The sequence below is a fragment of the Rattus norvegicus genome, chromosome 4 (assembly GCF_021556685.1).
Source record: "Rattus norvegicus strain SHRSP/BbbUtx chromosome 4, alternate assembly SHRSP_T2T, whole genome shotgun sequence".
Classification (NCBI taxonomy): Eukaryota; Metazoa; Chordata; class Mammalia; order Rodentia; family Muridae; genus Rattus; species Rattus norvegicus.
This window is the reverse complement of record NC_141537.1, coordinates 59,961,797-59,976,120: the sequence shown is the minus strand read 5'-3', so window position 1 is coordinate 59,976,120 and position 14,324 is coordinate 59,961,797. Positions and strand designations below refer to the sequence as shown.

Here is a 14,324-nt window from a genome sequence, read left to right as displayed (position 1 = left end):
AAGCCCTTTCGAGGCTTTGTAGTGGAAGCACCTCCCACTAAGTACCAAGTTTCCCTCCTGCATCCCAGGCTGAAACCCTGACACCCAGAGACCTGCCGTCACTCTTTCCAATTCTTCTGGCTTGCTGGGGTTTTTAACAAGGGGCCCAGGGACTCAGTATCATGATCCTAGATGGGTTAATACCAAAGGAAAGAAAGCTTGGCTGAATCCGTTTCCTGCCGGTGTGGTAAGAGGAGGATTTGGCTGAGAGTGCTCGCAATCAGGCCCACCAGGGCAGTGTGTGTTTACTTAGAGAATCTAACTCCCAAAACACAAAATATGTGAAGAATTTTAAGCAAAATGACCTTATTTGCTGTCCACAGTGCAGTAGCTTGTGTAACCCACTCTCGAGCATGGATCCCCGCATCAAGCCAGATGGCTGGCTTGTCTCCTCCGGTGCTGAACTGCAAAACAAACAGAGCCATGGAAAGAGCTTCTCCCCAGTCGGCGCCTCTCCCTACCGGGTCTCTCTCTGTCCTCTTTCTGTTCTCCGTGGAATTAAGAGAACAAGAGGAGAGATGGACAGGTGACACTGGCTTGATTAGTCCCTTTTTGAAAGGAAGGAAGGAAGGAAGGAAGGGAGGGAGGAAGGAAGGAAGGAAGGAAGGAAGGAAGGAAGAAAGAAAGAAAGAAAGAAAGGAAGAAAGGAAGAAAGGAAGGAAGAAAGGAAGGAAGGAAGGAAGGAAGGAAAGAAAAAAGGTTTAAATGCAGATTGAGAAGCAAAGCAAAATTTCCCTCCCTTAATGTTTGTAAAAAAAAAAGTGGATAATGTAATGAAAATATGCTCGCGTTATAAAACAGGTTTTAGGTAGTACATCATTCTTTTTTAAAACACTAGTTCATGTGAGAGGAAGCTAATGTATGGGGGTGGTGAGGAGGGTGAGGAACGGGGAAGAAAGGAAAAAGAAAATATTTACAGTCATCACCCTATACTGGTGAATTTCCTCGTCTTTTGTTTGTTTGCTTGTTTGTTCCTGTTTTCCACTGTTTCCCCACCCCGATCTATTATTTCAGCTCTAGGAGCCTTCTGAGCCCTCCATCAAACAGGAGGGCGCGCTCCCACAGTGCTCTGCAGAGCTGCGGTTGTATAATCTAAGAGACTGGGTTATTTGGAACAGTGGCCTTGCCAATTGGATCACTAAATAGGAGGAAAAGATTATTTTTGCACCATCAACTTCTACCTCTGTGTAGAACCAAGCACAACAGATAAGGTAAATGAGAAATGCAAATTCCTGCTAAATTTTTCACATTTCACAGGTTCGGGAAAGTTTTGTTGAAAATGTGTTGAGTCTTTTCCTTCAGAGTACTCAGATGTCAAAAGTAGGCAACTTTAAAAAAAAAAAATGTCTCAACCACCAAACCACTTGGAAAAATCGAAGGCCAGGAAAAACCAAGGCCGGATAATTCAGAGTTTCGTGACTCAGAGGTAAGCCAGACAGAAAAGGACGGACAGTAGTAAACACTCTAGCCGTCCAGTAGTGGCAACCACCCCTCCCAGGCCAGCTTTGGGGAAACCGCTCCGGAGGAATCCGTGTCCCAGTTAGTCAGTTGGTTCCTAGCCACGACGTTTCCAAATTTAGTAGGGCGTTGTGACATTGCCTCCCCCCACACCCCCCTTAACAAACTCTTTCTAGGAAGTCTGGGGAAATAATTTTCACTGTTTTTTCTGAACAAAGTGCAAATGCTTGCAACTATCATCCCAAATACCGTTAGGGATGTCGAGTCGCAGGGAACCTGAGCGGATTTTTAACTGTCACCTAAAAAAAAAAAAAAGCCTTCATTCCAGGGCATTACTTTGCATTTAGTTGTCTGTCAACATCTGCACACTGAGAAACTGGTTTTGGTTTTTTTTTGGTTGGTTGGTTCTTTTGGTTGGGTTAGGGTTCGTTGTTGTTGTTGGTTTTGTTTTTTGTTTTTGGGTTTTTTTGGTTGTTGTTGTTGTTTTGCCTTTTTAATAAGGTTCGGACAATTACTAGGTTTTTTTGTCTGCTTGTTTGTTTGTTTTTAAGCTGGCTTTCAAAAGAAAAGAGAGAGGAAAAGAAAAAATCCGCAAAGAACTCCCACTTTGATTAATTTCCCCAGTGCTCGTCCGCCCCTCCCCCGCGCCCGCCGCCTTCTCCTGCTCGGCTCCAATTGGCGCGCTCGGCCCGGCTGCCCGCGAACGCATCTATCAGGACACATTAATTCTCTCCTGCAGACCTGCGTCAGCGTGCAGGAAAAGAGGAAAAAAGAAAAAGGAAGGGGGGCGGGCGGTGATGGGGATGCTCAAAACCAGCAAAGACCGGTTAGGACGGAAAAAAGAAAAAAGAGCGAGAGAAAGAAAGGGGGTGGGGGTGCCTGCTCTGCAAGCCCAGCTGGGAGGAGCGGGATTCTAGAAGCATCATGAGAGGGAAAACAAAAGTCACTGCTCCCTTTGTACCTTGAGCACATTCATGGGCCGATTTTCAAAAGATGAACCGATATTCACTTTGCTCACTAGACCGGGGTTCTCAGCCACGAGGTTATCCATTTCTTGGTAAATCTGGAAGGTTCAAATGATAAACAGTCATCTGTAATTGAGTGACCGAGCGAATGCAACTATTAGGGTCTTGTCGCCCTTCCATTCCCGGTCTCTCCGCAACCCGGCTGGGGACGGCAGGAAGCCAGCCACGGGGATGATGAGTCACTCTGAAAAAGAGAAGCCATCTTGCCGCAGCAAAGCCGGTTCTTTCCAATGCTGCGCAAAGTAAAATGGCATTTCTGGCTTGCCTGTGGCTCCCGCGCGCACACACAGACACAGACACAGACACACACAGACACACACACACACACACACACACACACCCGTCTCTCCCCACCCCCCAGACCATATCCAGAAGGGAAGTCTTTCACCTTAACCAGCAAACCGTAGTGGCACCAAAAGGGATGTGGCCGACGTGTGCTACAAAATACAAAATACACTAGTGTAGGCCTAGAACAATGGGGACATCCTCCAGTTACCGACTACTGCGGCCCCAATTTTTAAGGCTCATTGAAATTCTGAGCATTCTCCACATATCAAGGTTTCGACCATTACAGAGACAGACCTGAAACGCTGTTGCAAGCATTTGTTAGATCCGCAAGTGGGAGAGAGAGAGTGTGTGTGTGTGTGTGTGTGTGTGTGTGTGTGTGTGTGTTCTTTCACACTCTTCCTCTAGCTGGACTAAGACACTTTTTTCTTAAGGGGGAGAGTTTTAGGAAAGTAACAAGACACATATATAATATATAAATTACCAGGTGGCATTGTCCCATGTTCAATCGCGATGGTATTTCTGGCAGTGAAACAAATGAACAAATTCCTTCAAGTCATGACCACCCGCCTCGATCGGTTTAAATACCTTTTACCACTAAATAAATTATGGCCAAAAAAAAATGTTTTAATACATTTTAAAATTTATTTGTTGGCTTAGTGCCCCCTTAGTCTTTCCTTTTCTTCTCCTCACCTCTTAACTCCCCATTGTCACTAACAATCAGACAGTGGAGATAAACAGCTCTGTACCAGTTTCCCCAAAGGCTCTGTGTCACACTAGTGAGTGCAGTGCCTTCCAAGTGCCCACATAGCAGCACATGGCCCTGAGTGAGAGAAAAAACGAGACCCAGAAAGGCAAAGATGTGACTCTTTGCTACTGTGTGACCTTGGATCAATGTGCACTTTGGGAGCCCCCAACATACACACAGACCCTTGTGTGGGAGTCAGCTGATTCAAAGTGGTCCCTGACACATCCAAGACCACAGTTAATCGTTGCTCTTGAGTGACTCTGTAGCCTATGCAGCTTCAAAACCGGCAAAGGAGTGTTGTGGGAAGAGTGTGAAGGAGCTATTTGTGGACTCACTTAAAACATTCTTGACACCTCTAAAATAACTTGTGTGGCTGTTGGGATGGACAAGCGGACTCCAGTTCCTGCATTAAGCAGGCACCGACTAGGAAATCTGAGGGAGACTTTAGGAAGCTAGGAAGGAGAAGGAGAATGATATCTAGGTTATCAAATCACACACACACACACACACACACACACACACACACACACACACACACACCAAGGAAGTACACCTTGTCCTCAGAGAAAAGAGTGGCTGGTTTCTCTGATCTTCATTTGGAAATGCCTACCTCTTCCAGGGTATGGTAGGCCTCAAAGTTGAAGTTCCCACCACGCTCTCTTTGCTGGTTGAATAGCATTTCTTCCCGCTCTTGATCCAACAGAACCTAAGGCAAAACGACTCTGTGATTTGCGTGCATTGCACCAGCAGTGCTTCCTGTCTGGTGGGGTAAGTCACGAGCCGATACTTGACCCCCAGGACCAAGCTTCCCTCACTGTGTTTACATCTCTGTGTTTACATAATGAGAGGTCAGATACCTCTTATCCTGGTAGGATGCTAAGAAGAGATGGGGTTTGCATGGTCTGGAGGCCAGGTAGCAGCTGCAGGCCTGGAGGGGGTGACAGTGCTTAGAGGGCCTTCAGGCCATCTTGTGGCTTGGCCTGCCTTTCTGAGTTAACCTCTAATTAAAAACTAATTGAATCGCAGATTGGTCTCCTTCCATTTGCATGAAATGCAAAAGGGAAGAGGAGAGGGGAAGACCCATGTGAGGAGATGTACCTCCTCACTACCCTGCATAGGTTCATACTAGGGAGACCCATGTGAAACCAACAGATCCCTTTCCTGGCAGGGTGGAGGAGGACCAGCAGGCCTCTCTGCAAGGCTGTTCTTTGGCACACTTACTTGAACATCTTCGATCATGATGGAATAATCGATCCCCTGGGACTCCAAGAAAACCTTGACAGCCTGGATGCTAGCAAAAGGGACTCGAACGTGGACTGTCTCCCCGGGGATGGTGGGTGATTTCCAAAAATCAAGCTGAAAGGAATAAAAAGTCAAGCCAAGATAATGATGGAATCATTCTGGGAGAAAGAGATAGTTGTACGCTGACGGATTTCAATAATGCAGCTGCTTACCTAGTTTATTTTAAGTCTACAAACCCCCGAATCATTTCAGAACCACTGTGATACAGCAGCGAGAGGTTCTGTGCATCCAAGGGTCAGCAAATACATTGTTTTCAGCTCTCTCTCTCTCTCTCTCTCTCTCTCTCTCTCTCTCTCTCACACACACACACACACACACACACACACACACACACACACACACCTCATGGCCAGATATTAAAATTGGCTGAGGGACAGATGATTTTAAATTATGGGAGGCCTTAAAAAAATAAAATCAATCTGGCTCTCGAGAGGTCCAATTCATTTCGTCACGGGGTATTAATGCCATAAATTATTTTAAAGGGGAAATAGTGAGTTAAAGGTATTTGGTAGTAGCTTTCACATTTTCCGTCTTTTTTTTTTTTTTTCAAGTCTTGCAATAGTCCTGTGAGATGTGAAGAATGATATATTTTTCCTCAGTTTTCTGATCGTGAAAATGAATCACCGGGAAAGAAGGCAATTTGCTCCGGGCTGTGAGGTCGGAGCTAAAGTCCAGGTTTTTGGAACGTAAGAGTTGGCGTCCCATATTACCTCAAAGGAGTCAAAGCGCAGACCAAACTAGACGCCCATCATGCCTACTTTATTTACGTAGGGAGAAATGTGGACGGTATGACAAATACCTCGAGATGCTCTTCAGCCTCCAATTGCAGCAGAGTTCTAATTTGCTCTTCATGACTTGGGATGATCTCAAGAACTTGATCTCTGAAATATATTAACCACAGACATGACCTTAAAAGCCAAACCTGTTGCTTTTTTTCCTCCTGTCAGCCTCGGCGTGGAGATGAACGCAACAGTCAATAACCTCTTTCACAAGCCAGAAACTAATAAGTCGAACACTGACCCCCAGCCCCAGAATGAGGCGGTGATCAAACGGCTTCACTTCCTCCAAGGAAATGCTATCTAAATAATAATTAAGAGGGGTACCAGCTCCTAGCAGGAAGCTTGCCCTTAAAGTTTCCTTTCCTTGAGCTAATGAGTATTTGTCAAATAACACCTGCTGCCCATAAAGCACCGCTCTTAAAACTTGTCCATTCCTGCTTTTTCAGGGAGGAGCAAAAAGGAAGAAAGAGGGAAAGGAGAATAATTAATTTGCTGCCTGTAAGAGGAATTAGATCCACATCTGGGGAGACATGAAGTTTTCTGGTTGCTTTTTTTTTTTTTTTTTTTTTTGGTTGTTTTATATTTTGTGGCTGTAAATATAACAGAGTACCTACTCCAGCTCCCATGATCTAAACAAACTGGGGATACAGCGAAAGAAAACTGAGGCCCAGGAAAATCAAGTGGAGGGTCATACCCACATGCTCATGCACACATGTTCTCTAGCATGTACCATGTTCACATGTATCGTGCACACATGTTCACATGTGTCATGCACACATGCATCATGCACACATGTTCACGTGTGTCATGCACACGTGTTCACGTGTATCATGTACACGTGTTCACGTGTATCACGCACACGTGTTCACACGTATCACGCACACGTGTTCACGTGTATCATGCACATGTGTTCACATGTATCATGACAGGAAGGAGAAATCCCCAAACTGGCAAGTATACTGTTAGCAAAAAAGTTTGGGTGGAAGAACCTTTTGCTCCGTAGCAGAGCCTTTTTGTCCTCTGTCCGTTTTCCAGGCTGACTTCCTGTTCATAGGCTCTGGAGAAGGAACAATGCGGTGAGTCACGATGGAAGGGGTGAGGATTGGAAGCCAGTCCTTCAGATAGGACTCCACATGGTTTCCACGGCTCTCCCGTGTGACACACAAGTGGCAGAATGCAAGCTCTTCCAGACCCTTCTGCCCGGTACGTAGCCATCTGTCGCAAATGGGCTGAAAATTCCTCCATTTGGGTCTCATTACTTTTAGTTAATGCATGGCCTCCCAGGAGTCCATCTTTAAAACGAAGTGCTGGGAACAGTAACACATTAGGCTAGTACTTCCTGGTATGCTTTCTAAGGGACCGCAGCCCCAGGAGAGTTGCTCAGCCAAAAAGGGAGAGGTGTAACTCTAAAAAAAATAAAATCCGGGGCTGGGGATTTAGCTCAGTGGTAGAGCGCTTACCTAGGAAGCGCAAGGCCCTGGGTTCGGTCCCCAGCTCCGAAAAAAAGAACCAAAAAAAAAAAAAAAAAAGACTAGAATTAAAAAAAAAAAATAAAAATAAAAAAAAATAAAATCCTCGTAGATTCCTAATGCATACTTAGTCAATATTCTAGAAATCATAAAGTTCATTTAATCCTGACTCCCAAGTTGAATTGGCTAGCTATTTTCATCACTTCGTTAATTCCCTCAAAATACTCTCCAAAAATGCACCCTCACAGAATTGTGGGACCAGGACTGGTGTAGGTGGCCTACACCTAGAAGCCTGGAACTTGAGAGGCAAAAGCAGAAGAAAGGCTACAAGTTAGGGGACTGAGGGCAGCCTAAGTCTCATATGAGTACTGGGGCTGCCATGGCTACATTGAAGAGAAAAGAAGAAAAGAAAAGAAAAGAAAACAAACAAACAAAACTAATGGAAGAATCCAGGGATTTCAAAACAAAGGTGAGTGAGTCCTAAAGCCAAGAGAGGCATCACCTGACACTTGCAGCCCAGACCGACCTTCACAGGAAGGATAGAGTCCAGAGAGGTGGGAGGTGGGTGGGTGGGAGACAGGCCCTTAGGATGGCGCCTCAGGCAAGTATAGACAGCATCTCTTCCCTGCTGTCTATCGGCCTCACATTCCGCCCACTGGAGGGGAAGGGGTGAGGTCAGTTCTGTGAAAATTCATTTTTACAAAATGGAGTCACTCCTGTCGCAGCCCATAAAACATTGTCTAAGGTCATGGGAAAGGAAGAGGAATAGGTCTTGAACTCCTCTCGCTCCCAAGGACAGCCTGCCCAGTCTTTAAATCTATTCTCCCAGGATTGGTCTCAAGACTAACTTCACACAGTTAAGTATCCTCCGTCTCCACTCAGAGCCTCCAGGCTCCCACAGGCACCCAAAGGGTCAAGGCGCTACTGTTCAAAATACATTTCTCCCTCACGCAAAGTCCCTAGCCTCTCCTCTGTTGTCTGTACGTAGTGCAGGCCACCACAGCCTGTGAGTGCCCCAGTGAGCCATCCTACTCTTTATCACCAGATAAAAGGTTTCTGTTCAGGACTTTTGACAGTTTCAACTCCTTTCCACCTCTCCAGTCATTCAGTGCCTCTTGGATCAGCTCCTACCTTTCCTCATATCACACACACACACACACACACACACACACACACACACACACACACACAACCTAAGAGAGCTCTGAAAACACAGAGCGCACACATCTCTTATTCTGTGACCAAGCTGTGAGCAAGTGAGAGGTTTTGGGAATCAAGTAAGTAAAATCCAAATAAGCACCAAAAAGTGTCACTTACCCCACAAACGTTTCTTGACAGTAGATATACCCAAGTAGGGCAGCCAATAACAGGGTCAACCTCATGGTCAATGCTTTTCCCAGAGTCCAGAGTTCAGAGCCCTTCCTGAACTTTATAGGGAGCAGGGCTGAGGGTTATCTATTGGCCCTCTGAGAATTCGAGAGAATTCCCATATGGCCAAATTCTCACCTGCTTGTGAAATTCTCAAGGTCCCAGATAGCAGAGCTCGATACTGCCAGTCTGTATATTTTCCTTTTTTAGGGTGAGATAACAGATTTCAGTGGAAAGAAAACAAAATTGTTAAGGCATACCAAGGGCAAATCAGACGTTTATGATTTGGAACCTGAAGGGCCACTAGCCCTGCTGGGTGACAGAAGCCAGATTAATAGACCTAGAGGTTGAAGTCCTTTCTGGGTCTCGGACAAAGCATTTTCAGTGATTACCCAGCATCCTGTCCATCATATCCCATTACTGTGCTCATTCATTTATTTTTACAGTGTTTACCCCGAAGCGCTGTAGGCACTCAGTCCACATCTGCCCAGGGTCCCTGGAGATGTGGCCCGGCCCAGCCTCACTCTCTATTAAATAAGCAAAACAGAATGCCTTGTAATATTTAATTCCACACTGTCTCTAAAGCGATCCATCTGTATTTGTACCAAATTAACACCTCGATTGCTACGCTTCTCAAAATGACGTCTTTCCGATCAGCATAGTAAAGGTCCTTGGGAAAGTTTGCGCTTCAAGGAAGGGTTTTACTTCACAAATTTCTCTATGCAAGAGAGCAATTTGGTATCAGTTTCTCTGAATTTCTTTAAGCAAATTGCTTAAAGAGGAGTTCTCTCTCTCTCTCTCTCTCTCTCTCTCTCTCTCTCTCTTTCTCTCCTTTCTCCCTCCCTCCCTTTCTCAGATTGTCCTCAATCCAGCTGTGGAGCCGACACTGGCTTCGAACTCCCAATCCCCCTGTGTCTAGTCCCCAAGTGCCTGGATTACAAGCATCTGCTTTCGTACCCGGCTTGGTTGTTTTTTGTTTTTCGTTTTTTTTAAAGCAAAGATTGAACTAACAAAAATTGTTTTTAGATGAAAGTAATTTTTCTTTGTCTGTACATATAGATCTTCCATGATCTAACTTTGTTCACTGTTTACAAGGACACTGAATACACCTATTTTCTTTTAGGAATCCTGTTTATTGCACCCGCATAAATAGGAGTCCTACTTATCACCTACATGTTATTCTGCCTGGCAAGAATCAACCACAAACAGCTGTAGAGAATTTTCCTACTTTCCTTTGTATATCAAAATTTTTATCTGCACACACACTAAATCCTTGGATTAAAATTCTCAAGCAGCTGCTCTAAAAGCACACATATCATGTTTCTAGCTGTAGAAATTATTTAATTTAGTTTTTTTTTTTTGGCTTATGTTTTTGTTTTGTTCTAGGTTTTTTTATTTGGTTGATTGGTTTGGTGTCGAAGGTTTTTGTTTGTTTGTTTTGTTTTGTTTTTTTAATTTGGTGTTTGTTTTGTTCGGTTCCGTTCTGCTTATTTTTGAGCCCAGATGGGTCTCACACAGCTGATGTAGCTGAGGATGACCTTGGACCCTTTTGATCCTCCTGCCTCTACCTCCTGAATGCTAGGACTGCAGACTTGTGCCACCATCCCCACTTTGTGGGGTGACAAAGGTCAAACCCAGGACTTTGTACATGTCAGGAAAGCACTCTGCCGGATGAGTCCCCTGTCTAACCCCTGGTTTTTCTGGCTCTTAAGAGTGAGAGGTGGCTCAGTGGTTAAGAACGCTAGCATCTCTTTCTAGAGGATCTGTGTTTGATTCCCAGTACCCACAAACTAGATCACAACCATTTAATTTTAATCCCAGGGGATCAAACACCTTCTTCTGGCCTCCATGTGCACCAGGCACACGCAGTACACAGATATACATTCAGGCCAAAACTCTGTGCACATAAAATAAATACAATTTAAAAAGAAAAAAGAATCGGAAGATAAACCCAAGAAGCAAAGACTACAACACATGCTGTCTTAAGTTACTGATACCTAAAATGAATGCATGGGACGTCCATCAACGCTACCTCAAAAGGTGGCTGGCCCTCAAGCTGAGTCTCAAGGCAGGGAAAGAAAAATGAGAGGCTCTGAATTGCTAGTGACAGGCAAACATAAGAGCTGGGGAAAGAGGTGCACACGGCCGAGTCAAGGAGTCATGGTGGCACATGCCTTCCATCAAAACACTCGGGAGGCAGAGGCAGGAAGATCTTTGGTTGAGTTCGAGGCTAGCCTGGTCTACAGAGTGAGTTCCAGGACAACCAGGGCTACACAGACAAACCTTGTCTCAGTAAATACATACATACCATACATACAAACATACAAACATACAAACATACATACATACATACATACATACATACATACATACAGCAATAAACAGCCGAGTGTGGGAGCACATGCCTATAAGCTAACACAGATTGCAGCAGGAGGACCATGAGCAAGAACAAAGATGGGCTACACAGCAAAACCCTGTAAGGGAAGAAAGAAAGAACAGCAAAGAGGGGAGGGGAGGGGAGGAGAGGAGGGAGGGAGGGAGGGAGAGGAGATGGGGGGAGAAGGGAGAGAGAATTGAAGTAGTCAAAGCAGCTGGAAAGGGATAAGGCTGAAAGTTGTAAGAGGTCTTTGTTTCTGTTTCTCACCACGGAAAGATCCGTAACTGACAGAGCACTGTGTGCTCTGTTTTCTAATTCTAGAAACGGGATAACATAGACTAAACCTCGTGCACTTTAAACACACAGTTTGATAGGTTTTGACACAGTGTATACCCACATGCATCACCACAATCAATGTCACATATCACATATCATACATATCACATGTCCATCATCCCCGATAAAATCTACTTTTGAGAGTCGCTGAGAAAGTCTCCAGCCAGAAAGAGGTCATAGACATCCTGTGCTTTAGGGATGAAGAAACGACACCCACATACACACACCTCAGAGGAAGGAAAGGGCCTACAGAAACCCCCAGGGCTGATCTAAGGTAGAGCAGACACCAAGAACATTGTCCTCTGGATCCAGTTCCCTGCTTTGATGCTCTCCAGGGCCCGATTACCCCCAAGTAATTCTACTCAGCTCTAGGAAAAGACCATTTTTGACCAAATGTGCCTTTATCAAGGAATTCCTGGGGAAGCTGTAATTAGGAGAAAGACGATAGGTCCCTGTAGAAAAGGGTCTGATGGCATGTTGCTCCCAACCAGGATGATGCTAGGCACGATACTCAGGGTTTTGCCCTTTAACCCCAGAAGGTGAAACAGCCCAACCACAGGGTAAGGGGGGATGCTATATGGAACCAGAGGAGACCCAACCACAAATTAAATCCCTCAGAACAGTTTCCAGACCCCAAAAGTCTCCCACATCAAAACTCCGGACGGGGGACCGTCTTTGTCTGTTGAAGTATGTTTATTTGTAGCAAAGTGAGCTCTGCAGCAGAGTTAATGAACTCCTAACACTATTTCAGAACATAGTGCTTTGACTGCAAAATACACAGAATTTATGGTTTCAATCAGCCAAACTTTAAACAAAAATTCCCATCAGAGCTGCTTGACTCTCTGCAGCACCTTTAAAACAAGACACCTCTAAGCCTTTACGGAATGTCTGTGTTTTGACAAGATGTGAGTGCTCACAGAAGCCTGGAAAGGGAATGCCAGCAACCTCTCCACCATTGGCAACTTTTTCTGTAAATGTAAAGCTATTCTGAAAATGATTCTAAAATAGAAAATTTGTTTTAAAAGTGAAGTCCCGCTGGACATAGTTACATATGTCTGTAATCCCACCACCTAAAAGGCTAAGCGGGGAGGAGGGTTAGGTGTTCAAGGCCAGGATGGTGCCGGGACGGGGTGGGGGGTATAGAATATGAACAATACTGAAAACGGATGCATACACAGATCAAGCATTTAAAGAAGCCTGAGTAGGTATTGGGTCAAGCATTTGCCTGGTGCACACAAGTCCCTGGAGCTGATGCCCAGCACCACAACACTAAATAAATAAAATTAACAACTTGCAAAATGTAAGAGGATAGAAGTGGATAGAAATTCCTGCTACCTGAGTTATTCTACATTTGCATCTTGGCACACACGTGTGGACAAACACACCACATGAACACACACTTTTTAATTAAAAAGAATCATCTGTAATAAAGAATCACTTGAGCTTTTGTTGTTGTTTTGGGTTTTGTTCTTGTTTTTGAGATGGGGGTCTCACGTATTTCAGGCTGGCCCAAACTCCCGATCCTGGGATCCCGGGGATAGCTGTGAAATACTAACCCACCTCCTGAGGGCTGAAATTACAAGTGTATGCCACCCCAAGCTGTCTTTTAAAATGCTATTTTTTGAAACAAGATGTCGTTTTTGCTGTTGTTGGTTTTGCCAGTCAGGTTATTGAAGTTGTGAGCTCTCGCCGCTCGAACCTAGAGACTTCTAGCTCTGTACCGTGATGCCTAACACAGTACTTGAGGAATTTGTTCTAAGAAAATCATTACAGCAACCCAAAGATTGATCTAGGATTTACATTGATCAAAACGATGAAAAAGTGGAATATCCTTAGTGTGTTTTAAGTAATAGTTTGTTAAATAAAGCAAACCGAGTCCACACCAGCCAAAGCCATGGTGATCATTAAAAATGCTGTGGGTAGAGTTGACAACAACACAGATTTGTGTTAGGCCAAGTGATCAGCATGTCTGAAGTTCAACCCCTAGCGCTCGCTCACACACACACACACACACACACACACACACACACACACACACACACCTGTAAAAGGGATTGAGATTTTGTGAGGAACTGACTCAGTGATCAAGAGTTCACACCACTCTTGCTGAGGACCTGAGTGGGTTCCCACCTTGCACACCAAACTGTTCCCAGCAGGCTGTCACTCCAGCTACAGGGGTCTGTCACCTCTGGCTTTTGAGGGCACAGTGCTCACAGTGTGTACATCCACAGACAGACAGACGCAATCATAATTTTTACAATTTTTTAAATGTGTAAAAGTACTGAGAATTTGAAAGACATAAAAAGAAGTGCGCGGAACATTTTCAAACAGCTTATGGAAGGAACAAAATACGTACACAGAACGATGAGTACATATCGATAAGAAATGCACTTAGTGGCTCTAGCAGCACACACTCTCTTAATCCCAGCACTCAGAGGCAGAGGCAGGCGGATCTCTGAGTGCGAGGCCAGTCTGATGTACAACTCAAGTTCCAAGATAGCCAAGGCTACAAAGAGAAACCCTATCTCGGAAAACAAACAAACAAACAAACAAGAAGGAGAAGAAGAAATGCGATAAATGATTTGGCGACTACCAAAACTCCCCTGTGGTGGACAATAACTCTAATTTTCTTTACCTTGGTTATAATTTAGGTAAAAAGAAGAGAGGCCAAACCTACCGACGTAATACTAGAAGCCAAATGTTCCCGTTATGCTTCTTCGCTTATCCTCTGGCCCCATCTTTTTCTCAGTTTCTCTCCCACAAGTACTTTCCAGCCTGGCTTTCATTTTGACCTGTGAGCTCCTGATTTGGGTTGACCCAAGTGCTCTTTATCTACCCAACCTTTGGTGCACCCGAGAGCGTACCGCCCTGGCAGCTCTCTGCTGCCCCCTTCTGCTATGTACAGACAACCATTGTCATTCCCAAAAGGTCCAGATCTCCACCCTCTCGCCTCTTCCGAAGAAAGCCTTTGCCATCCTGGGGCAAAAGGCAAGTACTCTTTTATATATATTAAGTCAATTGGGAAGAAAAAATATGTTATCCCCACAAAATCCTTCTCTAAAGTTCTCAGAGCTCAGGGACTTCTTGCTGTCAGTAAGGGGCAAGCAAGGCCACCAACACCGCGCTGAAGGTCTGACT

General features: G+C 44.8%; 1 protein-coding gene and 1 long non-coding RNA gene across 5 annotated transcripts in view; one reads left to right on the top strand and one right to left on the bottom strand.

Moving 5' to 3' along the window:
• The window catches only part of LOC120102251 (uncharacterized), a 32,166-nt gene extending 28,745 nt beyond the window's left edge, over positions 1-3,421 (top strand). Inside the window, exons 1-3 of one of the 2 annotated variants that reach the window (XR_015686417.1) lie at positions 363-565; positions 1,297-1,465; positions 2,049-2,465. This is a non-coding gene — a long non-coding RNA (uncharacterized LOC120102251). Of the gene's footprint in view, positions 1-362; positions 566-1,296; positions 1,466-2,048 lie in introns of those variants that run through there. The other variant, XR_015686416.1, reaches the window with a different exon arrangement.
• Positions 1-14,005, bottom strand: part of Cpa2 (carboxypeptidase A2) — a 29,089-nt gene extending 15,084 nt beyond the window's left edge. The window contains exons 1-8 of one of the 3 annotated variants that reach the window (XM_087656514.1): positions 13,864-14,005; positions 8,612-8,674; positions 8,423-8,532; positions 5,657-5,738; positions 4,777-4,911; positions 4,166-4,261; positions 2,459-2,560; positions 345-443 (exon numbers count right to left, since the gene is read on the bottom strand). In XM_087656514.1, coding sequence (XP_087512640.1) covers positions 345-443; positions 2,459-2,560; positions 4,166-4,261; positions 4,777-4,911; positions 5,657-5,738; positions 8,423-8,487 — 579 coding nt within the window. In that variant the 5' untranslated portion in view covers positions 8,488-8,532; positions 8,612-8,674; positions 13,864-14,005. 3 annotated transcript variants of the gene reach the window in all.
• Between the last annotated feature and the right edge of the window lie 319 nt (positions 14,006-14,324).